This window comes from Talpa europaea, assembly GCF_964194135.1.
Source record: "Talpa europaea genome assembly, chromosome: 15".
NCBI lineage: Eukaryota > Metazoa > Chordata > Mammalia > Eulipotyphla > Talpidae > Talpa > Talpa europaea.
In genome coordinates, this window is record NC_140083.1 from 85,588,388 (window position 1) to 85,614,318 (window position 25,931).

Consider the following 25,931-nt stretch of genomic DNA (forward strand, 5'->3'; position numbering starts at 1 on the left):
TGAGGTTTTATGAGATGTTTCCGTTTCTTCCTCGAAAAACCATGTTGAGCCCAAATTGACCCGGTCCGGCCTGGGCTCCGGGCCGCAGCGGCGCCGGCGGGCCGCGAGGCCTCTCGTCTTCGGTGGCCGGGCCGCGGCGCGCGCCGGAGGAGGCGGGGCCGAGCGGCGGGCGCCCCGCGGGGGTCCGGGACGCGCGGGGTAGGGAACCCCAAGGCCATCCCAGGGGCGGGACCTGGGCGGGGCGGGACCTGGGCGGGGCGGGGCCTAGGTGGGGAGGGGCCTGGGCGGGGCGGGGCCGGGCCGGGGCGGGGCCTAGGTGGGGAGGGGCCTGGGTGGGGCGGGGCCTGGGTGGGGGGGCGGGCCGGGGCGGGGCCTAGGTGGGGAGGGGTCTGGGTGGGGCGGGGCCTGGGCGGGGCGGGGCCGGGCCGGGGCGGGGCCTAGGTGGGGAGGGGCCTGGGTGGGGCGGGGCCTGGGTGGGGGGCGGGCCGGGGCGGGGCCTAGGTGGGGAGGGGTCTGGGTGGGGCGGGGCCTGGGTGGGGCGGGGCTGGCGGGCGGTCTGGGGGCGGGGCCTTTTGGTGGGGCGGGGATGAGGGCGGGGCCTGAGCTGGGCCCGGGCTGGCGGGCGGAATCGCTGGGGCGGGGTGAGGGCGGGGCTTGGGGTAGGGCGGGGTTGAGGGCGGGGCCCGAGCCGGACGGGGCCTGGAGAGCGGGTGGAGGCGCGGGGGCGGGGCTGGGGGCAGCCCGGGGGCGGGGCCGGGGCGGGCGGGGCGGGATCTGGGAGGATCTGGGGGCGGGGCCTGAGCTGGGCGGGCGAAGCTAAGGACGCGGCCTGAGCTGGGTCGGGACCTGATGGGCGGGTCTGAGGCCGGGGCCTGGAGAGCCGGCGGCGGCGCGGGGGCGGGGCTGGGGGCGGGGCGGGGCCTGGAGCGCGGGCGGCGGCGCGGGGGCGGGGCAGGGCCTGAGAGCGGGCGGTGGCTTGGGGCGGGGCTGGGGGCGTGGCTTGGGGCGGGGCGGGGCCTGCTCCGGACGCCGGGCCGCGCCGAGCGACGGTTTCCGGGCCGGGTGTCGGCCGCGCGGCCCCGGGAGGCCGCCTGGGATGCGGCTGACGCGGCGGCGGCTGTGCTCGCTGCTCGCCGCGCTGTACTGCCTCTTCTCGCTCTACGCCGCCTACCGCGTCTTCCTCGGGCACGGCCGCCGGGCGCCCCCCGCGTCTCCGCGCGGCCCGAGGGCGGGCGCGTTCCCGGCGCGGGAGCTGGCGCGGCGCGGCCGAGGTAGGACGCGGGCGACGCTCCGTGCCGGACGCCGGGCGGGGCGGGGGCGGGTCGCGCAGCCGCGGGTGGCCCGACCGGGGCGCTCTTCCTGGGACTCGGCCGTGCCCCGGCGCCCCGGCCGCGCGCGCGGTCCCCACGGCCGCCCGGGGCCCGCGGTCCTGACGGGCCTGACGGGCTGACGGGCCTGACGGGCCTACCGGTCCTGACGGGCTGACGGGCCTGACGGTCCTAACGGGCCTGACGGGCCTACCGGTCCTGACGGGCTGACGGGCCTGACGGTCCTAACGGGCCTGACGGGCCTACCGGTCCTGACGGGCTGACGGGCCTGACGGTCCTAACGGGCCTGACAGGCCTGACAGGGCTGACGGGGCTGGCGGCCCTGAAGGTCCGGACGGTCCTGACGGGGCTGACGGGCCTGACGGGCCTGACGGGGCTGACGAGGCTGAAGGTCCTGACGGGGCTGACGAGGCTGAAGGTCCTGACGGGGCTGACAGTCCTGACGGGCGCCCGTCTCACCGCTCAGCGTCCCCGACGCCCGCCCCCGACGCCCGCCCCGACGCCCGCCCCGTCAGGTCCGCGGGCGCCGGGTCACACCTGCCCCCAGGCGCAGGCGGGCCCCGGGAGGCGGGCATCGCTGTCACCATCCAGCTCGGAGCTCGCACCCGGGCCCTGCGCCCCCATGCTAGGTTTGCCGGGAAGAGACTGTACTTTCGTCTCCGCCGCGTTTTTGTCTAAGCTCTCTCGAAATAAAGGCCCAGCGAACATTAAACTCTCAGGCCCTCCCCTCCGGCTGTGAGGGTCGCCAGCCCAGGTCAGTTGTTTTACTCCTCGGACAGAATTGAAGGTGGGCGCCAGCGGGAGCCCCCGGCGTTCTTAAATGTCGTGAGTTTCTCTGCAGCGGCGGCTCTGCCTGCAACACTGTCGCTCTCTTAAAACACAGGACAGTCCACGCTGGGCGGGGAAGAATGGAACCCTTGGGAAGGCGACGAGAAAAATGAGCAACAACACAGGTTTAAGACTAGTCTCCATATAAATAAGTCCACGAGAGGAAAACCGGACTTGCGCGTGCAGATCTGGGGCAAAGCTGCCATCGGTGAGTTGACTGTAGCGCCAGACATGGAAAAAGCAGCTTCAAATCCATTCATTCCATAGCTGGATAGTGTATTTCAGCCTTTGTGCGTTAAGGCATCAGGCGTTTTTTCCCCCTCCTCTATTCTCTTACGTTACACAACACCCCTGTAAACACGCGCAGCACACGTGCATCCCTCACAGCCGTTGCTGGTCTCAGCAGGGCAGCGCTGCATGGACAGTGGTTGTGTCGGGCTCATGTCGAAGTGCTGTGTCGACTGAATTTTCATGAAGCTATATAATTGCTGGATAGTTAACGCACAAGCATAAGACGTGGCCCCACCCATGATGGGAAAAACACATTTGGGAAACATTGAGCCGACCGAGGGTCTTCGCTGCAGACTTCTCAGAGCCTGTGATAGGACAGTGTGCAGTGCAGATGTGCTGGACGGAGATGTGACATGTAGGTGATTAAACTTGGTTGCCCGCAGAAGTATCGGGAAATTCTTGTGTTTCCAGGTATATGTTATGTTCAGCTAGAGAAGGGGACCCTCAGCAAAGGTTGGGTGTCCAAGGATTTCGTGACTGAAAAGGAGCTTTAATTGGCCTTTAAACTTGAGTTGGATTTATGTACAGTAAGTCATTTAAATGCAAAGTACTAATTGAGAAAGTGCTGGGTAAGCTGAGGATAATGCATGGCCCCTGGTGTTTCATAAATTCGTGCACATTTACATGAACATAAATATACATCCGTGAAGATGACACTGGCCTCTACATTGCAGTCACCCAGACTCCAGTCTCCAATGATCAACTTCTAGCATTTTTTTCTCTCTAAAGTATCTGGTATTCTTTTCTTCCTTTAACTTCCTCTTTCCTCATTGTAGTTTTTAATTAGACCTATATCTTTCTGGGCTTTCATGTTTCCATATCTTTTAAATGTGGTTAGCACAGTGTGGCCAGATGAGTTTCATCAAACACTGTGTTGATTAACCTGTGCCCAAGCCCAGTGACAGGACGTTCCCATTCCAAAGGGAGAAAATGGAATCACTGGTTCAAGTGGTTTTGAAATCCAGCCAAACTATCAGGTTTCAAGGTCTTGACATAATCTGCGGCTCGGAACGCAGCTTGGCCCCGGCGTCACCCTTCCCGTCCCGTGCAGGGTCGCTTGCGTCTGCAGCCCATGGTCTGGCCGGCCTCTTCCCGCTGGCAGTATTTTGAAATCCAGCTGCTCTCTTTTAATACACATCTTCTCTGTCTCTTTACTCCATGCTAGCGGTGCCTCTGCTGATAGAACCTTCCCAGCAGCCAAGCACACCTGCCCTCTGTATCACAAGGACCCTCTCTTCTCCACAAGCGCCTCCACAGATCTTCCCTGGGCCTCTGCTTCTGGCTGCTGCTGTGATAGCTGAGGGAGACCAAAAACGGCACACCTGATATCTTCAGAGAACCCTCCATGTAGCTGGGCCGTAGGACCTTTCATCCCTCTGAAGCCTTAGTCAAAGAACAGCCAGCTGCACCCTTGGTCTTCCCTCCGAGCATGCTTTCCTGACAGTGAACCTCCTAATTTCACCTCTTGCAGTCTGAGTAGTAGGACAAGAATTTCCCAAATCATTAGGTCCTGGTTCTTTTTGGCTTAACAGTTTGTTATAAAGTAGAAACAGTGCTAAATGGTGAGCTTCCATTGTAATGTGCCACATTTCGGCATAGGATAGATAGTAAAGGTCCCGTGACAAGTAAATGTTTTTGTCTTTGTTTCTTTAATTACCAGGTTTGTATCTCTGGGAGCATATTTTTGAAGGTGTTCTTGATCCTGCTGATGTGAGCGCTCAGTGGAGAGAGGGAAATTCAGTTGTAGGAAGAACACATTACAGGTATTAATTGTCATCATTAACCTTTGCTGTGTTTCTGTGCAAAGTTTTATGTAAACACTAGAAGAAAACAAGAGGGCATTTTATTTATGGAAAATAGTTCCACAATGTTCTGTTGTGAATGAAAGAGAGATAAATCTTATGAATGTGGATTCATAGGTACTGTGAATGCTTTCTTATGAACTGGATGTAGGAAAGTACTTTTCTTCAAATTATGTATCTGCCTCATTTTTATCAAAACACTTCTAATTACATAGAAAAGTTTATGCTTCAAATTTTGTAACACTTGATTGTTGATAAGCATTCACTATTCTGTATTTGAGGAATAATGTAAAGTTAAAAGCAATTTTGTTTTTCTCTTTCATACGGTAGTCATATTCACGTATTCTTATAATAACCAAGTGCTATCAAAGCTATTGCTTTGAGTTTTGAAATTTTTATTACTACATTTCACAAATGAATGCTATCATGATTTGGTGGCACAGATTACTATCTTAATGCAATACTCAGAAATTCTTTTTTAGATTCAGTAAAACTGAGATATTGTTAAGACTTTTTTTGGAGCTTTTTATAAGACTTTTTTCTATGACTACATATTTTCCAAAGGTGGTTTTTTTTTTTTTAAAGATTTATTTATTTATTTATTTATACAAGCATTGGGTACAGTCAGAAGCATGAGAGGGTGAGAAAATCCACCAGAGCCAGAGCGGGGAACAGAACAGGCAGACTAATGAAGAACACTGCTGAGGGGAGCAGCAGGTGGGGCAGGAGAGGTCTGTGCACCATGTGGGACCCTTGCCAGCAGCCGGGGATCAAACCGGCACTGCAGAGGCTGCGGGCAGCTTCGCAGCCCAGTGCTCAACCGCCGCGCTACCAGGGGCGGCCCTTTCCAATGGTTTTTAAACAGATAAAATTATGATCATTTCATTTAGGAAAAAATGTGCTATTTTTGCTATATGGAATAATGCTGTTTTCTACTAGATTTAGTTACAGAGATGAAGATAAAAATAATTACTTTTGAAAACTGGATGCATTTTTCATATTGTTAGGCAGAAAAATGTGAACCAAAGATTTTGGTTTCTAGTAGTGTTCTGTTTATTTCCCACAGCAATCATTATGGATATCTTGAAGATACTGAAAGAGTTTTTAAGCACTATCAGGATATTTGTAAAAAAGCATAAATACATTGTATTTTTTGTTTGTTTTTTAAAGATTTATTTTTTTTTATACAAGAATTGGGGTACAGGTGAGAGGCGCAGGAGGGAGAGAGGATTCATCAGAGACAGAGCAGGGAACAGAACAGGCGGATGCACTGAAACACACTGCTGAGGGGAGCAGTGGGGAGACAGGAGAGTTCTGCCACGACATTCAGGTATCTCCCTGGCCGGCCCGGAATAGAACCAGTGCTGCAGAGGCACAGCTTCACAGCACTGTGCTGAACCCACTGCACCACCAGGGAGGCCCTACATTGTATTTAAATAAACCTTTACTTTACAAAGTGCTTTAAGTTACATCATTTAATTTTAGCCTCACCACTGTTCTGAAGCAAAAATAGAAAGAATATCCTTAGTATTCCAGGTTTGGCCAGGAGCACGCATGCTGATTCTTATCAACTCTTCAGTCCAAAGAACGTAACCCCAAATACCAAGTAAATAACAGAGAATGGAAGTAGAACTATCAGTCAGTCCACATTCTTGTCTTGACCAGCAAGTTTTTTCCATATAGGGAGACTATAATGATACCCAATTATCTGAGGGTTGTTTGATTAAATGTAGAATCAAAACATGGGAGTTAGCCTATAGGTAGTGCTTCTGAGTAGAACAAGAATTTCCCAAATCATTAGGTCCTGGTTCTTTTTGGCTTAACAGTTTGTTATAAAGTAGAAGTACTTCATTTATAAATGAAGAATGACTCGTGGTTCAGCACTGAACCAGCATCAGTCATAGCCTGTGCTCGGGGTATGAGTGCATGCACAGGACTCTGACCTTGAGCCTGCTGATGAAGCCTGCTACCTCTGAGCTGTGTAGCCAATGACAGTGCTGTTCAGAGCGTACACTCTGGAGTCACTGTCTTGGTTCATATTCCACCTTTCCCTCGCTGTCAGACTGCAAACATCTCTTAACTTTATGCCTGTATTTCCCTAAATTAAAAGACAGCAGATAATCTTTCCTATTTCACAGGATTGCTTTGAAGATTAAATCCTTGGTAGATGTACAACACTTCCAACTGTACCTGACACACAGAAACCACTGTAACAGTGGGGCAGGTTTTTAGCCTCACTGTTACTTTAATCACTACTGCATTCTTTCCCTTCAGTTCTTCTTTGTCCTGTGTTTCCATTGTCTGTTGCCTCTCCACCATGTGCAGCCCGACAACTACCTTATTATACATTCTTTGTATTGATATGGTCAGTTCGATGGCCATCTAGTCTGGGTCCACCTGTCTCCTGAAGGAATTTGGCATTTCTCTGCTCATATCCATCATGTGTTGATTTACAGTTTAATGTCACAGGGCAACTTTATTTTTAACCTCCCGGAGGGAAGCTTACTCTGCTCACCATGGCCTTTGCTCGTCCCCCCCAAAATCTGCCTTCAGAATGCTCTCATGTCCCAGCATAGGCTTTATCATCATCCATTTAGTGTCTGCCCGGTGGATGAACAAGAGCTGATGCTAAATGACTTAAGTCACTGTTATCCAAGTTCGCTTCCGATATTTTCATTGAGCATCTTCTAGTTATGAAAAAGTTAAACTTCTGTAGATCATGATAGAATAAAATATGTCTGATCCTTTTTTTAGAATTTCCAGATGTTGTTAACGAGCTTACTACTCATCACGGAGATGAAAGTTTAGGAGATGACATTCATGGTTACTGACACTGCATTTTGACCTTGGATCCATGCAGGTTTCACAGAGACAATACAGCCCCTCTGTCCCATGCCTGTTCTCCCACTCCAGCCGTGCTAGGGTTGCAGGAGTCCTGTTCCTTCACAAGCTGAATGAGGGAGGCGGGAGTTATGCTGGCCACAGAGCAGGGGGAATCGCAGCAGCTATTCAAGTGCAAGGACCAGCCGTGTGTTTGGTATACCTTTTTTATGAAAATGAATTTTCTGAAATAATTTACAAACCAAAAAATGATACAGAAATCAATGACTGAGAGCCCTGCGAACTGCTTAGTTTGTGCACGTGTTCTTTATCAGGGCATTTTCCAGACTCTTCACTAGCACGTGAGTCATCTTATCGAGAACTCACTTAACAGTGACGATTTTTTTTCACAGTTTCATCACAGGCCCTGCTGTGGCCCCGGGATACTTCTCCATTGACGTGGACAACGTGGTTCTCATTTTAAATGGACGAGAGAAAGCAAAGGTCTTTTATGCCACCCAGTGGCTGCTTTATGTACAAAATTTAGTACAAACTCAAAAACTGCAGCACGTTGCTGTTGTTTTGCTTGGAAATGAACAGTGTAATAATGAATGGATAAGCCAGTTCCTCCAAAGAAACGGAGGCTTTGTGGAGCTGCTTTTCCTCATATACGACAGCCCCTGGGTTAACGGCGTGGATGTTTTCCAGTGGCCGCTAGGAGTAGCCACGTAAGTACAAAATACCGTCATGTGTTTCTAGACTAAACTCTAGGACTTGCACTTTTGAATCAGGAAGATTTTGCCAGTGCTATTGTCATACGTTGTTAACTAACATGCACTTATTTTTATAGCTACAGAAATTTTCCGGTGGTGGAAGCAAGTTGGGCAATGCTCTATAATGAAAGACCATACGTATGCAATTTCCTAGGAACCGTTTATGAAAATTCATCCAGACAAGCACTGATGAACATTTTGAAAAAATACCAGAATGATAAACTTTGTTGGGTTTCACCAAGAGAACAGTAAGTTCTGCATTGACTTGATTCATCCATCTTGTTCTCCAGTCTAAGCTGACTTATGTGGTAGCACAGGTTTCCACAGAGACGCTGCCAGCACCACCAAGAGCAGACTCACTAGAGACGGGTCGTGATTGGGATGGTTCTGAGGAAACCGGGTGCAGACGTGTACAGTGGGGAGAACCTCCCTTAGCGCTTGTCTGTCTTGAAAAGAAAACCTGGGGACGGTCAGATGCCATTGTCATTAATGTGTCAGGTGGGCCCAGAGATCGTGGTGCCTGGCCCCCCGAGAGGCTCAGCAGGCCAGAGGACTGGCAGGCAGTCCTCCTCCCCCTTCGGGACCCCACGCCACATGAGGAAGGTGTCACACCTCCTCTTCCTCGAATGCCCAGGTGTAACATGGAGCCTCCCACAGAGTCTTCTCTGGCCGCTGGGGAGGGAAGGGATGGATGGATTTAAGTCAGGTTCTCTTCCTTTCGTTTTTTACATGGTAGTCCTGGCATAGAGGAAGAAATTCTGCAATCACTCATTTTGTTTTTGAATAAAAAATAGAGTTTCATGTGCACACAGCAGTCAGCAAAGCAAAGAGTCCTTCTGGAGCTAGAATTGTTCTACATTTTAACAGATACTCTTAGAAAGCTTAGCGCCCAGTTCTTTCATTAGCGAACCACAGTGTATTTAGTCAGTCAACAAATATTTATCAAGCAACAAGTATTTATCAAGCAGTTTCTGGCAAATAGCCAGAGCAGCTATTTGCCAGAAGCTGTGTGAACGGTGAAGGGCCCAGCAGCGAGCGATCCAATGTCCATGCCCTCTTGGAATTTGAAGGCTGGTCGGAGGTGATGAGTCAGTGACACGCTGTGGTTCAGAAGATAATAAATTCCATTGTTTAAAAAAATGCGCAGGCAGAGGGAGTGGAGATAACTCGGGAGGAGGAGCAGAGCATTTGCTGTTGTGCAGTGACCAAGGGAAGTGTTCGTGGGCCACCCGGAGCCAGGCCTGAGGAGGTGCAGGCTGACCTCGTGCGAGTCGGCCCGTCCAGGCGGCGGGGAGCAGAGGTCAGGGCCGCGTGTCTGGGCTGGGGCGAGTGTGAGGTGCAGTTTATTGTAGAAACGGGGTGATTCTCGTGCTTCCTCTCGTGCGGCGGAGGCGGGAGCTGGCCTGTTCTCTGCGCAGCGACCTCACGGCAGCGCTCACTTGTGTTTCTCCAATGGTTCACAGTGGCGAGCGAGTTTTCGTGAGTCTCTGCTCTCTGGCGTGCCTCTGTCCTTTCCTGCTTATAAAATTGAGACTTCATTTTTCTTACTGTTTCCAGATCATGCCCGTCACCAACATGGCGGCAGTGATTCTTCCCTGTTTTCTAGAAATCAGTCTAGGCGAGAGTTTACTGACCTTTCCTGCCCGTCATCGCTGTAGTGTGTTGACCATTTCCTGTAGCGCACATTGGAAGGAAGATCTTTTCTTTTACAAAGATATGCTTCATGAAGTGAAAACTACAGTTTCTCCCGCTTTTCTAGGTGGCAGCCTCAGGAGACAAACGAAAGCCTGAAGAACTATCAAGACGCATTGCTGCAGAGCGACCTCACGCTGTGCCCCGCGGGCGTGAACACGGAGTGCTACCGGATCTACGAGGCCTGCTCCTGCGGCTCCGTCCCGGTGGTGGAGGACGCCATGACCGCAGGCAGCTGCGGAAACACGTCTGTGTCCCACAGCGCGCCCCTGAGGTTGCTCAAGGCCATGGGCGCCCCCTTTATCTTTATTAAAAACTGGAAGGAACTTCCTGCTATTTTAGAAAAAGAAAAAACTATAATTTTACAAGAAAAGATTCAAAGAAGAAAAATGTTACTTCATTGGTATCAGTACTTTAAAACAGAGCTTAAAATGAGGTTTACCAGTATTTTAGAGGGTTCATTTTTAATGACCAAGAATTAACTGTTAATTCTTTTAGAGCAAAGATCTGATTTTTTAAAGCACTACTAATACTGTACAGAGGGTGTGTGTGTGTGGGCGTGTGTGTGTATGTGTGTAGATGCTCTTTAAGGTGCCCTCAGGGGCCCGGGGTTGTGTCCTGTCATGCTGTCCCTGTGCTTCCCTACCTGACAGGCACTTCAGAAAATGAAATTAAAATGTTTCTCCGCTCACTTCTGCAAGGTGACTGATTCAGCGCTCGTCAGCTCTTTTCACCCAGTTAAACTCACTCTAGGAAGCAGCATTGTGTAGTGGGAAGACCAGGCCTTGGAGTCACACGGATCCTGGGGTAACACCCGTCTCTGCGCCTCTGCCTGGGCACCTGGCGCCGGCGACCTGCTCATTCTGAGTTCGGGCTCCTTTATGTGAGACGGAGCTAACGAGGAGCACCTTGTGGGGTGGGTTGTGAATGTGAAATGAGATCGTATGTGGAAAACCTCACATCAGTAGCAAACTCTAAATAGTAATTTCTGATTCATTCTGCATTCCTTGCTAGTCAATAGGTAGGTACATAATAGGTCTGAATTTAAATATTTTAACACAGTTGCGTAATTTGGGGGAATCCTGCTCCGCATGGACGGTGTGTGGACAGACAGGACTTCGGATTGCCCAGGTCTTGCTGGATGGTGCTGAGGTCGGTGCGTGGATGCAAACCCGTGTCTGCTTGGGAGAGGTCACATGGCAGGTGACGGCTGGACGGAGATTAACAGAGACGCAGAGTGAATGTTGTACTTGCACTTTTAAATACATCGGTTGCCAGGTTTAGCTCACACAGTAGGAGTAAACAACGTTTTCATTCCGCGGGGACAGTGCCTGGCGGCCCAGTGTAGGGCCAGGCCTCGCCAGCAGAGGGAGCCGGGGAGCTGCGCTGACGCGGTTTCCCGCTCCCTGGGGCTGCTCTGGGAGGAGGAGGAGGGAGGGACGTGGGCGTGCGGCCTGGGAACGGCCTGGGAACGGCCTGGGAACGGCCTGGGAACGGCCTGGGAACGGCCTCTCCGCCGCGGCCTGGGGCTGGAGCTGGACGGCCCGTCGCGAGGCGTCTAGGCGCCTTTCCTCCAGGCGGGAGAGTCAAGACCGTGTCCTTCCTGCGGGAAGCCTGCCCTTCGCGACCGGATGCCTGGAGCCCAGAACGGTCGTCCTTCGTGGAGAGCGGGCTCGTGTCACCGGCAGCGGACGACGCGCGGGAGGCACCACAGGCGTCTCGGCCGCCGTCCTTCTAACTGGTCTTGCTGTGAAGACGAACGTGATTGTTTTTATTAAACGCGACACAGTCATTGGTGCCCGTGCAAATTTCACTTAAAGCCCCTTGAGCTGAATAAATCCTGCCCCGTCACGGTCCTCAGGGGCCTAACGGCGTTTCCCACGGGGCCTCCTGGTGCCGGCGGGGCCCGGCCCCGCGTGCGCTCCCCCGACGGCCGGGCGGGCCAGGGGCAGCAGGGCCGCCGCGCACCGACACGCGCGTCCTCGCGGGCGAGCCGGGCGGGCTGGCGGAGGTCTGTGAACGCCCGCGCCGGGGACGTTTTCAGAGTCAGATTTGGTTTTGGAGGAAAGTGGCCGCCGTGGCGCCCGCCGGAGGGTCTGGTCCCGCAGCCGCAGGAGGCAGCAGCTCACGGCGTGAAGTGAAGCGAACGGCGCCCGCGGTCTGCGCCGCCCCCTGCGGCTGACGGTCCGGCCGCACCGTGGACGCGCCCCCCCCCCGTCACCCACCCGCGGCCGCGGAGACGCGCTCGCCCGCCCGGGGCAGGCGGCCCGACGGTCAACGGGCGTCGGTCAACGGGCGTCGACAGCGGTGAGACATTGGAGATGACGTCCGCGTCCCCCCAGAAACGCCCCCGCCGCGCGGGAGGAAGGAGGCGTGGGCGTTCCCTGGGGAGGAAACGACGCCGAAAGCCCCAGGTTCGAGCCCGCAGGACGCGTCTCCGCGCGGGGCCTGGAGAAGCAGCCGGAGCGCGGGCGGCGCGGGCGGCACCTGCCGGGGGAGCTGAGGCCCGCGTGTGCGACTCGCTCCCCGGGGTCGCTGCGCAGGACAAACCCGCAGAAGCGCGATGGCCCAGAGCACCCCCAGCCGCCGTCCGGCCTTTCCGGGACGAGGCGTCCGAGCGCAGCCCGCGGGCTCAGGGCCCGGTGCCCGCCGCGCCTCCCGCCCCGGGCCGCGTGGAAGCGGCTTCCTCCTCCCCGCTCTCCGGCCCGCGCCCTGGCCGCGGCCTCGTCCCCGTCCCCGGAGCCGCCACGCGGGGCCGGCCTGTCCGCGCGTCCCCGCCGCGTCCCTCTCCCCCGCCTCGCTGACCGGAGCCCGCGGGCCCGCCCGACGCCGCTCGGAGCCGGGCGGGGCCCCCGGGCGCGGGGCGAGCGGGCGGCGATCCCCGGGCGCGGGACGCGGTGAACGGGGCGACACGGGACACCGCCCGCCCGTCCGCGGCCGCGGCGCGGAGACAAAGGCCGAAGAGGTCGCGTGACGGGGCCGAGCCCGCAGCGCCGTCCCCGCCGGCCCCGCGCGCCACGACGCCGGCCTCCCCGAGCTGGGGGCGCGGGGCTGGGGGGAGGCGCCGGCCTCGAGGCGCAGCGCCGCGCTCCCCGGTGACCGGTGACCGCCGCCCGCGTCCCGCGCGGGGGCAGCCGGCTGCGGGCGGAGCGTCCCTCGCGCGGCCTCTGGCGCGACGAGCCCGGAGCGGCCCGAGCGGGGACACGCGGCCCGGAGCGGGCTGGGCCCGTGCGGCGCCGGCAGGGAAAGGCGCCCCCGGAGCAGCCGCCGCGCCCCGAGCCCCCCACACCCCGGGCGGCCCCGCGGCCACGGACTGAAATTTTCCAATTTGCGCGTCAAACGCGACGTGTCTGGGGCGAGGGGTGACGTCTGCCGAGGACACGCGTTTCCCCGCCGCGCCCCGCACCGCCCGGCCGAGCACCGGCGCCTCGCGTGGGGTCACTGCTGGGCCGGGCCGGGCCGGGCCGGGCCGCCGCCGCTGCCCGAGGGCCTCGAGCGCAGCCGGACCCCAGGTGCCTGCGCTGAGACGCGCGCCATCTTCAAAGCTGTGGTTTCGTCTGCACAGCTGCTGGCCTTGGGGTGCAGCTGGAGACCCCCCTGCGTGCACCTGCCGCTCCCCCTCCCCCACCCCACCTCCGGGGCCGCCGCCCTGCCGCCCCCTCGCCCGCGCCTCCCCCGGGAGCCACCGCGTTACTCACAGAGCCCGAGGATCTTTCTCTCCTTGGTTTGCGCTCTGCTCGCTCACACTCCACAGGTGGGGGGTCTGGTCAGTGTCTTGTGTTTTCTGACTCGTTTCTCTCAGGATAAACACCGCAAGATCCAGCCATTTTGTCCCAGAAGCCACTGATTCGTCATTTTTAACAGCTGAGTAGTATTCCACCGAGCGTCTCCTCCACATTCTCCCCAGTTGCCGATCAATGGACGCTTAGACGGGCCCCAGGTCTGGGCCAGCGCGAACCACCCTCGTGTGAACATAGGAATGCGTCAATATTTCCACTCATGATTTCATACTCTCTGGGTCCCTGCCTGGCTGTGGTCTTGCTAGGCCCTATGGCATTCCTGTTTTGACTTCTTTGAAGATGTTCCAGGCCGGTTTCCATAGTGGTTGCACCAAGTTACATTTCCATCAACAGCAAATGCGTGTTCCTTTTCCTTAGAGGAGGCGACAAAATAAAGCCACCTTAAAATATCCACTGCCAGAGGCCTCCCTGGTGGTGCAGCAGTTGAGTGCTGGACTGTGAAGCTGCCCGCAGCCTCTGCAGCGCCCGTTCGATCCCCGGCCACCAACAAGGATCCCACATGGCGCTCAGACCTCTCCTGCCGCCCGCTGCTCCCCTCAGCAGTGTCCTTCGGTCCTTCTGCCTGCTCTGCTCCCCGCTCTGGCTCTGGTGAATTCTCTCCCCCTCCCGCGCTTCTGACTGTACCCAGTGCTTGTGTAAATAAATAAATCTTAATAAAATAAAATAAAATATCCACTGCCAAAGTCTGACAGCAAGAAGGGGAGGAGTGTGTCATTCCTGTAAATAAGTGCCAGGATATCTGTGCCCCTGGTGCCATGAACCTGGTTATCAGCGATGACCCCACAGTACTCATCCACTGCTGAGTCCCGCAAATGAATTGCAGCTGCCATTTCTTGCCTAAGTCTGGCTGTTTTCCTCTGAGTAACAATACCACCGCGTTTGTTTCCGTGTGAGGGATGGGGTTTAACACTTTCATCAGGATGGGCTCATCGAATATTCATAGGCTGCTTATATTGTGCAGCAGCCGCATGAAGCGCCGTAGTAGGATTTCAAATCAGAAAATAGAACTGATGAGAAGACTATTATGTGTGGGTGTGTGGAAGTTATGAATGTGAGATGAAACAAAGCAAATTCTATTTTAATAATGATTTGTGTAAAATGGAAACAGGTGATTTTGAGCAGATGGCTAAATATATTCAAAGCAATTTTATTCAAAGGAAATGAAAGATATTTTAAAGCCCAATTTATTTTGGCTTTAAATAGTTTTCTTGAAAATCAGAGATGAATTGGGGGGTGGGAGCTTAATTATACAATTGAGTGTTTTAGAAGAATCATTCATTGTATTGTTCTCTTTGGCTTAGCGTCTCCCGACTACCTTTACTTCCTGACCGCGCCTTCTTGTTCACCTTCCTCTCCCGTCTCTTGTCAGTCGCGCCTGCGTTGGCCCCTCCAGGATCACATCTAAACTCACCTTTATTGTTTCGTTCTACCGCCTCCCTGCCAGAGACAGGGCATCAGAATGTACTTGGCAGGTTCTTTCGACAATTTTCCTTTACTACTCCTCTTCCAGAAAGGGAGAATAACTATTTATATGCCCCCTTTTCTCAGGCTGTTTTTAGATTATGGGCCAACTTTCTCTTCAAATACTGACCCCGGCCTATTGACCGACCTCCAGCAAACTGCGCTGGTCTGATCCAGCCTGCGCGTGAGTGGATTTCTCTGGATTTAGACCTGGTTCCACTGACCTCCCCCACAGATGTGTCCATGGCTTTACTGTTGACGTTTTATTTATTTATTTTTTTATTCTTTTTTTTTTAATTTTTTAAAAATAAATTTTATTTTTATATTCCCCATACAATTGCAACCCCCTTATTTTGACCCCAATCCCTCCCCTCCCTGTCCCCACCCTCCACTGTTGAAGTTTTAGACTAACCAAAGTGTGTGAGGCTTATTGGGTTGACTCATGTGACATTGTCAACTTTATGACAAAAATGATCAAATATCAGCCATGTCACATCGTTCCGTTTAATAGACGCTCAGTAAATATCAGTGGATTAAACTGAATCAATTATGGAAATCATTCTATAAACAATTTGAGATAGTATATGGGAAATGCAGACACAATAAGCCAATAAACCGCAAGACCCATGATACACAGAGACATTCTCAACGAACACAGACGGTTCAAACAAGAAGGTCAATAAGAGACCGATAGCCGCAGTAGAAGGCCCTCCACAATTGCACTGGTTTTTCCACAAACTGGACTTTAACTTTCGTACCAAAGTAATCATGACAAGAACAAGAACGACCAACATTTATTTAGCACTTACTATGTGACTGGCTTGGTACTAAGCGCTTAAATGCTTTATACACACTGCACTTAATTTCCACCACAAGCCTATTAGCGTCAGCAGGCCGAAGGGCACCTCAAGCCCCCCCAAACCCGCCTTCTTTAAATGGGCTCTGCCATGCACTGCATCAAGACAACGCATACTCCAGTGCTTGAGGTCTTGCGAGGAAGGAGCTCTGATAGAACTGGTGGGCCACAGAGAGCAGAGAAACCATATTGTTTCCAAACAAAGCCCCCGAAGTCACCCGACCCCTTGTGGGATCAGGCAAGGGTGACCCAAAGCAGGGCCACGCGGGCCTGAAAGCTGCCCCCGTCTAAGTCCCCTCCTGGTGGGGCGATGGGAACGGGCAGAAGAAGAGCCAGGCACGAGTGCAGGGAAAGAGCTAAATCAAACCACGAATCAAGGTAAAGGCTGCCGTGGTCAGCCTCCCCACGGGTCTCTCCCTGGCGACTCTCGAGTTTTCTCTCTCTGCGCCCTGCAAGTCCCTGGCGCAGGGGAATGTGGGGCGGTCCTGAAGGGGAACAAGGTGGGTCCTCCGTAGGAGAGACCTCATTCTCGGGGGCTCCAAATTTCTCACAGCGTGCCCCCAAAGTGAGAGTGTGTCAGGGGCGCAGGAGGCTCGAGGGGCACAGCGCAGGCAGCCACCCTTGTTTTAGCGCGAAGAAGGCAGCTACCAGCAGGTGGAGCAAAGTCCCAGCCGTGGAGAAGGGCCAGCTCCCCAGCCCTGGCCGCGACACCCTGGCTTCCCCGGCCTGGGGTCTCCAGCGCTGTGCGGGGACAGGGCTCGAGCTGGGCAGATGAGGCGAGCCAGAGGCAGAACGAACATTGCAGCAGCCCCCGGGGGGCAGGAGGTAGGAAAGCCATGGATGCAGGTGCTGGACTTTCTGAGCCCCAGATTTTAATCTGAGGAATGAGGACGGAAGTGTCCACCTCGCAGGGCTGCGGCAGCCGCTCGCCACACGGCTGGGACCGTCTTCAAGGACAAGGAAACAGTGACTCCCCGATGTCGAGATGTCCACATTTTTTAAAAAAAAGGAGTTGATTGAGCTCCAGGATAAATCAAGGCTGGGCAGGAGACGGCCCCTATTTTTTAAATGACTTTCTTTTGGAAAAAAACTACAATCGAGGTAATAATGTCCATGGAAACAGTCAGGAGGCAACTAAAAGGGGAAACGTGCGTTTATTCCCAGGTGCAGAGAGAGAAGGAAACATCAACAGGCGAAGCGGAGAAGGGGTGGCCCGCGCTGACACCCCGGCCGCGCTGGGCTGCGCGGGCGGTGGCCGCCTCTGCCCTCGGGCCACAATCCCTCGGTCTCGAGCTCCCTGGTCCAGGGGACCGCTCGGCCACGGCCGGGCTGTCACCCAGAGCGGTCGCTCCTGCGCGGAGGCGGGGCGGGCCGGAGGGGCCTGCGGAGCGGCTGGCGGACACCCCGGGCCCTGGGCCTGCGCGAGCGCCTCGCGGGCTGGTCTCGGGGCGGACACTCCCGGGAGGCCGGCGCGCTTCACAGACGGGGCGGCTGAGGCCGGGGAGGCGCGTGACTGTCGCCCGTGTACCCACCCAGGACGGCGCGGACTGGGGCGCACGCTGGTCACCCCGCCTTGGCGCACGCTGGTCACCCCGCCTTGGCGCACGCCGGCCACCCCCCCTTGGCGCACGCCGGCCACCCCCCCTTGGCTCGCTCCTGCCACCGCGGTCGTGTCCTGGCTGGGCCGGCAACGAGCGAGCAGCCCCCCGCGGCTGGGGGCTCCCTCAGGTGAGAAATAAGTGACCGGCAGCAGCGCCGGCGCCCACAGGCTGGGCCTGAGCTCAGCGCCAAGGGCCGCTCCCTGGTGTCCCCCCGCCCTTCCCGGCTCTGCTCCTTATTCTGGGCGCCCCCCCACTCTGGCACGAGACGGGTCCACATGCGACTAGGGCACTCAGGGGTCCAGGCGCACCCTGTGTGGCAAAAGGGGGGGCCTTTGAAGTAATGAAGAAACTCTTCCCCACACCCCGCCCCGCAGCTGTGCAGTAGAGACTTGGGGGGCATCACAAGCTGCGCGGCACCGGCCGTTGGAAAGTCACACGTTCGGGTGTTTTCTGTCCAGCAGAGGGGGGTTCCCGGGGGGCTCCTTGTAACCCTCTGCAAAGCGCCCCAGGACGGAGGCGCCTCCCCCCACGGCAAGCCGCGGCCCCTCCAGGGAGGCTCCCGACCACACGTCCCTCACCCCGACTTACACGCCACCCCCAGACCTGTCTCCCCAGACCTCTCCTGCGGTGCATTTTCCTTTCTGGGGCTCCCCAAAGGGGGGAGCTCCCTCTCGCCCCACGGGACGGCTGCGGGTCTGTGTCGGCCCACAGCCCCCTGGCCGGGCGCGGGGCGTCGGGGCGGGTCCGTGGTGGGCGAGGCCGTAGCCTCGGGGCGCGGAGGGGGGGCCGGGGCAGGGCCCCGGGGTCACCGTGCGCCCCACAGCCCGAGGATGTCCTGGTGCCCCCCGCCCCCCATATCCCGCTCACGAGTGGGGACACCCGGGTCCAGGCTGGTGTTTTCTCCACCCCGTTGAAGAGCTTTGCCCCCCGGTTTCCAACGCCCCGACCTTCCGGAGTCCGCGCCCGCCTGGTCCGCGTCTTGGGGTCACATCTCCTGTCGCGGAGACGCGTAACCCCGGCTCCCCCCACGAGCTCTGGGAGGGCCGGACCCCGGCCGAGCACCCCACCCCGGGGTGGAACTTTCCAGGCACTGGGGGGGTCCGGGGAGAGGGGAGGCGGGAGGGGGCGTGCGGGGAGCCCCAGGGGGTTCCCCAGTGGGGGGGCGCGGGGAGGCTGGGCTGGGGGGCGTGGGGGCGCAGGGAGCCCCGGCTTGAGGTATTGGGGGGCGCGGGGAGCCCCCGCGGGGGGCGGGGGCGTCGCCGGGCTGGGCGGGGGGCCGGGCCGGGGTGGCCACCGGCGTCCACCTCAGGCCCGGCCGGGGGCCTCGCGCGGGGCGGGGCGGGGGGCGCGGGGTGCGCGGCCGAAGCCCGTGCACCCCCAGCGCGCGAGGCCCCCGCGGGCGCCGGGCGGGCCGGGCTGGGGCGCGGGCGGCCTGCGGGGGGCAGCAGCGGGCGGCGGCGGGCAGGGCCGCGAGCGGAGGCCCCGGCGGCGCCGGCTCCCGAGCCCTCAAGTCGCGGGGCGCGCCCAGGACGAGCTCCCGCCCGCCCGCCCGCCCGCCGGACCCCGCGCCGCGCCCCGACGCCCGCCCGCCGGGAGGACCCGCCGCGCCCCGGCCCCGCGCCCCGCGCCGCGCCCCGCCCGCGCCGGACGATGGAGGGGGGCCCCCGCGCGCGCCCCGCGCCCGCCCCGCGGCCCTAGAGGAGGCGCCGCCGCCCATGGAGCCCGCGCGCGGGGCGCAGTAGCCGAGCAGGGCCCGGGCCCGCGCCCCCGCCGAGGATGTCCGCGCCCGCGCGAGGCCGCAGGGACAAAGAGATCGTCGCCGAGTACGAGAGCCAAGTCAAGGGTGAGGCCCGCCCCGGGGCGCGGGGCCGGGCGGGGCCGGGCGCGGGGTTGGGGCGCGGGGGGCGGGCGGGGGTCCGGGGCGCGGGGTCTGGGGCGCGGGGGCCGGGCGGGGGCCGGGCGGGGGGCGGGAGGGCGCCCCGGCCGCGCGCGAGCGGGTCCCGGCACCCCCGGAGCGGCGAGCGGGCGGCCGCGGCTGAGCCTCTCGGACTCGCGGGGTCCTGCGCCCCCCGCCCCTGCCCCCCTTATTCTTTGTGAATGACACCGCCCCCCCCGCGGTGTTTGGGGGCGTCGCTGCTCCGAGGGGCGCCCCGCGCGGCCGGAGCCCCGCGAGCACGGGGAGGGTAGACGTTTGCGCTGTTCACGACGGGTGTGCTGGGCGGACGCCCCCTTTTGTCACATAGCCCCCCAAAACCTGGCAGTTCAGCCGAGCAGGGACGAGTGGACCCCGCCCCCCTGAGGGCGCGTCCGCGCGGGCTCTGTGTTCGCGGGAGCCTGGGGGTTCGGGGCGCGGGGGGACCCGGGGGTGCTCCTCGGGCGTCTCCACCTGCGGCGCCGGCGGCTGGAAGACTCGATCCCCCTCGCGGGCCCGCGGCGCCGGGGGGGTGCCCGGGCGGGGGGTGGGGGGCGCGCCCCACGTCGCTTGCGGCCCCTCGCCGGGAGCCGGGGGTGGGGGGCGCCGCGCTGCACTCGTGGAGCGTCCAGGGCAGGGTCGGGGGATCCCCCCGTGGACACCTGCGCGGGGCCGCGCCCGCGGGAGGGGCTGGGGGAGGCGCCCGGCTCTGCGCCCCGAGACCCGCCGAGCAGCCCGCGCGCCCTCCGCGTGGCCGAGCTGGAAAGGGCCGGGGTCCCGCGACGGCCGGGGGACCCTCTGTCTCCCGGAGGCCGGGGCGCGCGCAGGGATGGGGCGCGGGGCCGCGGGGCGCAGCCCAGCCCTGCTCAGGACCAGACTCGGCGGCCCCGGGGGTTCCCGCCGGGAGAGGCGCGGGCTAGCCCCGCGGGGACGCCGTCCCCCTGGAGATGGGGGGGCGCGGGAGGGACGCGCGTTTCTCCTCCTCGCGGGCCAGACGCGGCCGGTTACCTCCCCCGGGGGGCAGCGCCCCTCCCCTCGCCGGCCCTCCCGGCAGTTTCCCCGGCTCCTTGGGGCCTCCGGGCCTGGGGTGCGCGATTCTGTCCCTGGGGTGCCCGATCCTGGCCCTGGGTGCCCGATCCTGGCCCTGGGTGCCCGGGGCCCTGATATCAGAGACACTTCCAAGTGCTCAGCGAGCTCATCCTGCCACAAGGTCCTTTGCCCCCACCAAGCCCTCGTCTGGAAAGTCCCCTGGGGTCACTGTCTGCGGTGTGGATGCTGCGCGCAGGTCACTCCTCCCAGGGCGCCAGGCCTCGGCGCGGGGCAGCGGGGTGACACGGGGAGTGCGGCCGGCCGTGCCCCCTGTCTCCGCCCAGCCCCCGCGATGATGAACCTGGTGAAGATTACGCTGGGGACAGAATTCCCTCCCCGGGAAGTGACCTCTCTCCCCGCAGCCTCTCTCTGCTTCGTGGTCTCGTCTCTCCACCACCGCCCCCCCTTGTCTCTGTCTCCCTCTTGGGGTCCCGCAGCTCGGCGACTCCTTCCCGACCCCGCCAGCCGTGCTCCCCAGGGCCTGCCTGCGGGCTGTGCCTGCCTCCTCTGCAGCTCTGACCCGAAGGGCTGTGTCCCCATGCAGGCCTGGGAGCCGGACAGACCCCACAGGACGCGGTGGCCCGCTCAGGCCCCTGGTCTAGGCGGCGAGAGCAGGGTGCAGGCAGGGTGCAGGCAGGCGGGACTTCGGTTTTGTTTCTTTCCCGAGTCCCTCTGGGTGAGACTCTTGCGGCCTAGTGTTTAAAGATGTGGATCCAGAACCAACAGCTCTTAGCTCCAGCCAGCGTGTCCTCCACGACAGGCCGAAGAGCCGGGGCCTGTTTGTTGCTGACGGGGAGCCCGGCTGTTGGGGGCTCGGCGGGAAGACACGGTCTGTCCCCAGGGGGTGAAGGCATTTGTCTGGGCCTCTCCGGGGGACCTAGACGTGTGGGTGATTTCAAGAGTCATTTTTTATTTAAGTGATTTCTGTTAACCGTCTGGCCTGGAACCGCACACTCTGGAGTAGGGTCTTATGTTGCCCCCACTTCCCGGGGTCCAGCCACACAGGACAATTTCTGAGACAACGGTTAGCTCTACAGGAAAGATCCAGAAGTGGAATTTTGCCACTGGCTGCTTGCACATGTTTTCAGGACAGACTTCATGGGGCTCTGCTCACTCGTGAAAGGACCGTCCCCGCCTAATAATGTTTCACTGGGTTCCTGTAGCATCCGCAGCTTTCGGACGAGTCTAGTCAAATGTAACCTGTCAGGCGAGTCATTCAGCTGGACTTTGGGTTTTGGGTTTTTCCTATAAGATAAGGAGCTTGGATTGTCTTACTCCTGAGGGTCTTGGGGTCGAATTGGAGGCCTCATGTTACTTCATATTAATCACTTAGTCAAATTTATTTTGAAGCTTTTTACATTTTCTCGCGACCGCCTTGTTTCGGGGGAATCATCTGTTTTCACTTTTTTTCGTAATGAACTTACAAATGTATCCTTTGCACGCTCAGGGAATTAAAATGTAATGCAAAAGAACATGCAGAAAAATAATAAAAACCATGTCCAAAAAAACAGAGCACAGAATTGGGCCGCAGGGAGAGCTGGCGATGACGCAGGTGGGTACAGACGAGACAGACTCCCGGCAAGGACGCAAGGACCCCAAATAATCACTGGACAGGCGTGTTTACGGTAGGAGGAGAAAGGCTGTTTCAGGGATGTTGGTCAACTTCCCAGAGATGGAGAATGCAGAGAAATGAACCTCTTGTTTGCGTGGGCCTTTGAAAAAGCGAGCTTGTCTGTGAACGTCCATGAAACACACACCCGTTGACTCCACTGCTTGATAGAATCCCCGGCAAAGGCTCCGCAGGGGAAAAGGTCCGAACAAGAAGCTAACAGAAGGTTGGTGTGGGGACGGCCTGTGGAAGTTAGTGACCTGTGTCATTCTGCAGCAAAAATAAAAAATAGTGCTTCGCGCACCGGAGCCAACAGAATCAAAAGATACCCCTGAGGCAGAGCTCATGGGTGAGCGGGTGAGCTTGTTTTTAAAAATGCTGTTCGTTGCTAAGAATCGACAGCGATGACTTGTCTTATTTTCCTGAGGATAATCTCGCAGTCACCTGTAGGCCTCGCGTACAGGACGTGTCAGGAAAGCTGTTGTTCCTCGACCGCTCTGCGGCCCGAGACACTCCGTAGCCGGGGGCCGTGGGGAAGGCTAAGTCGGTTTGCTCTGACCCGGTGGCACGCAGCAGGAGTCCGTGGGGGGCAAAGTGCTGTCGCCACTAATATGGAACCTGTGCCTGCATTTAATGCCTCTCATCTAAGGTAGAAGAGAAAACAGGCGCCGTTCAATTGTGAATTAAAACCTTATAGCGACAAGCGCCTTTAAGCGTTTCCTGTCCGGCCGGCTCGTGGGGAGGAGCTTCATGACAGAGGGAAACAAGTCATTCACCCTACCCGGGACAAGAACCCGGGTCACCTGCTCTTTCGGGAGCCATGGTTTGCTTCTGATTCCTCAGGAGGTGGAGTCGGGGCTGGATCACCACACCCCCCTGGACTTTGCCTTCCTGGAGGAATATACAGCTGGATGGAAGCAAGCATAGTCAATCCAGTCCACTAATAGGAGGGGTTCGTTAAATTGATTAACTGTAACTAAACTGTTTTTTCCACCAGGATCCTTTCAAGAGGCCACAAAGCCCAGGCAGCACCCACGGGCTGTCTTTAAGATCAAGAGAAACCATGGGAACGTTTACAAATGTAACGTGCTTGGGATTTTTGGTCAGATTAGTTGCAGCGACTGTAAACTCCCTTTCCTACTGCCCAGACTGTTTGTTTTCTGGAACTTCAGTATATACTCATGTGTGTAGATGCTGTACACATTATAGCTACATAGTACAGCTGTATCCTGCATCTTCTTCGCTATATTTTAGTATCTTCAACGAGATACTGATGTGGCTTCCTGCAGCACAGTGAGGGCTGGAAGATGCCCTCCCTCCCCGTCGCCTGCGCTGGCTGCTCTCCCTCTGTGAGGCCTGAGGCCCAGATCCTCAACCCTGGTCCAGGCTGGAGAGTCTGGACTGACTCCTTCCCCGTGCTCCCGTCTGTCGCTGCAATTCCTGCAGCTGAGGAGACAGAAGAGGGAGTGAACATGACGTCTGACCACTCGTTCTGTCTCTGTTGTAGTAGTCTGAAGGCAGGAGTGGGGAAGAGAGAAGTTGCTGGCAGGTATTTTTAGTTATCTGGAAGGTGAGTGTGTTTGTTAGCTCCAGGTTGTTTCCGAGCTCAGGAGGGCCATGACTGCCTCTCTGCGGGTGTCGCGGGACAGAAGTGGAAGTGCTGGGGTGCAGAAGCCTGGCCTAGTCACCCCCCTGCGCTAATTAGATGTGTGACCACTAAGAGCCAGTGTCTTTATCTGTAAAATGGAGGTGGGGCTCGTTCTTCCCTCTTTGTGTTTGTGAGGCTTCAGAGAGACAATTTGTGGGCAGCCCTCCTCAGACTTGGCACATAACACGTGGTCAATGAAAGTTAGTCATTGTTATCTGCTTAATTTTGGTTTTCTTTGCGCTGATTTGGGGTAGATCGCCCAGTGGGCGAAGCTTGACGCATCCCACAGAGGGCTGTGGACTTGGAGAGTGGCCTTTCACGGCGGGGTTAAAAAGAGAATGTAATTGGCAAACCAGATAGCTTTCCAGCTCCTTTTATCGTGACTTTTATCCCGTGTTATTAATTTTTATCCAAGTACAAGTAAGAGAGCCTGAAAGCACCTTTCCAGGTGTGTTTGCTTGTTTTAAATTTTATGTCTGTGGTCAGGGATGCCGTGTGGACAATGAAAACCCATCGTCCGGTCAAGGGGCTTGAGTTGTCTGTGGTGACAAGGATTCTGTGGAATCAGATAAAGCCTCTGACCTAATTCCCTGGCCTTGAGGAAATTATTTTTGTTTAAAGTCACTATAGAAGCGAAAATTTCAGTAATAACTGAAAACTTGCTTCTGCCTCATTAGCAAGTGCTGTGACCTTGGCGGCTGAACGAGGGTTCATTGATGCCGAGCAGAAAGCCCTTGGAGAGGAGAAACTACTGGACATGCCCTTCCCTCACCTCTTAGGACAAGGCGTCATTCAACATTTATTGAATGAATAATCATTTGCGTTGCTATTTCTTTGTGATATAAATTAACAGGGTGATCATTCAAAATTAGGTCAACGCAAAGAGTGTGTAACCGCTTTGGACAGTCACGCGCGGAAGCCGCCTCAACGCCCAGCTGGCGGGGACGCCAGATGCCACCGAGGAAGGTCGCCGGGGGGGGGGGGGGTGCTGTGGGCATTAACAGTGGCTTTGGAAGAGCACTATGTATGGGGAAATAATAATCACTGAAAAATGAGCACGGAAGAAGAGTGGCAGAGTAAGCGAAAGTCATCGCTGCAGCCGTCGCGGGTCGCGGTCATTGAGCCCGAGGGTGTTCAGGACTGTTCGGGGATGAGGTTCCCTGTTCTGGAAAACACTCTGTACAAACCAATATCTTAGTTAAGATCAGGACTAAACTGGGGATATGATCCTAGTTCTTTTGAAATAGATGATCTTTGTCTTGATTCTGTTGGGGAATTATCCCTTGATATCTGTCGACAGAGCTCTACATGCACACGCCAGGCCATAAAGTGTGGGGGGAGAACCTTCTGGCTATTTTCCCTGCCTGGTCTAAGTTTTCCTTCCTGCGCTTTGACCATGACATATCCTGCTCCTGGTAGATTTCCTGGTTTCATGCAGGAACCTCACTCTGCGCTCCAGGGTGGAGACGAGCAAGATAAATCCACTGTTTAGTCTCTGGATTGAAGCCTCCACTCATCAGATTTATCTGCAGGACAATTACTAACTTCTTGTTTGCTTATAGGGCAATTATAAGTTTGGTTTTTCTTGCTTTGAGTTCTGCTGGGGTGTGTGTGTGTGTGTGTGTTATGAAAGTACTCACTTTTTTTTTGGGGAGGGTGAAATATACATACAGGGGGTACAGAAAATGATGGTAATTAAATAATAATAGAATGAATATCTATTCAACAGGGTTTTAAAATAGCGTACATACTATCCTCTTGTTTTCTTTAATTTTATGACAGTTTTATGATTTTCTTTATGGATTTGATGTGTGTTCTATTCATATATCATGAATATAGAACCATTTGAACACTTACTGGACTTTGCGATGTTATGGAGGAATTGATATTAATTTTAAAAACTGAAATCAAAATAGTATTTTGGCATCTGTAATAAATCTTTATTTTTCAAATGTACATGCTGAAGTATGTGTGGGTGAAATGAAGTCTCAGATTTGCTTCAAAATAATTTGGTGGAAGGGCCTCTCCTGGTGGCGCAGCGGTTGAGCGCTGGGCTGTGAAGCTGCCCACAGCCTCTGCAGCGCCAGTTCGATCCCTGGTCACCAGCGAGGGTCCCCCATGGTGCGCAGACCTCTCCTGCCGCCCGCTGCTCCCCTCAGCAGTGTACCTCGGTCCTTCCGCCTGCTCTGCTCCCCGCTCTGGCTCTGGTGAATTCTCTCACCCTCCCGCGCTTCTGACTGTACCCAGTGCTTGTGTAAATAAATAAATAAATCTTTAATAAAATAATTTGGTGGAAGAAGGCAGCAGGGGAATCAGATAAAATAAGGTTGGTCATGAATGGATAACAATTGAGGACATGGGGTTCATTATATGCTCCTTACTTTTCTGTACATTTAAAATTTTCCCTGACAAAAACAATTG

General features: G+C 56.8%; 2 protein-coding genes across 3 annotated transcripts in view; both read left to right on the top strand.

The window, feature by feature from the left end:
* Nucleotides 1–1,096: 1,096 nt before the first annotated feature.
* RXYLT1 (ribitol xylosyltransferase 1) lies at nt 1,097–10,016 on the top strand (the record flags this gene model as incomplete). The annotated part of the gene is made up of 6 exons (XM_084256191.1): nt 1,097–1,271; nt 2,212–2,364; nt 4,108–4,210; nt 7,483–7,797; nt 7,920–8,090; nt 9,602–10,016. The coding sequence occupies 6 exons, from the start codon at nt 1,097–1,099 to the stop codon at nt 10,014–10,016; spliced, it is 1,332 nt and encodes a 443-aa protein (XP_084112317.1).
* Nucleotides 10,017–19,028: 9,012 nt separating this feature from the next.
* Nucleotides 19,029–25,931, top strand: part of SRGAP1 (SLIT-ROBO Rho GTPase activating protein 1) — a gene marked incomplete at both ends in the record, with an annotated part of 175,481 nt that continues 168,578 nt past the window's right edge. For both annotated transcript variants that reach the window (XM_084256215.1, XM_084256216.1), the window contains one exon: nt 19,029–19,095. In XM_084256215.1, the coding sequence (XP_084112341.1) occupies nt 19,029–19,095 (67 nt within the window). The remainder of the gene's footprint in view (nt 19,096–25,931) is intronic.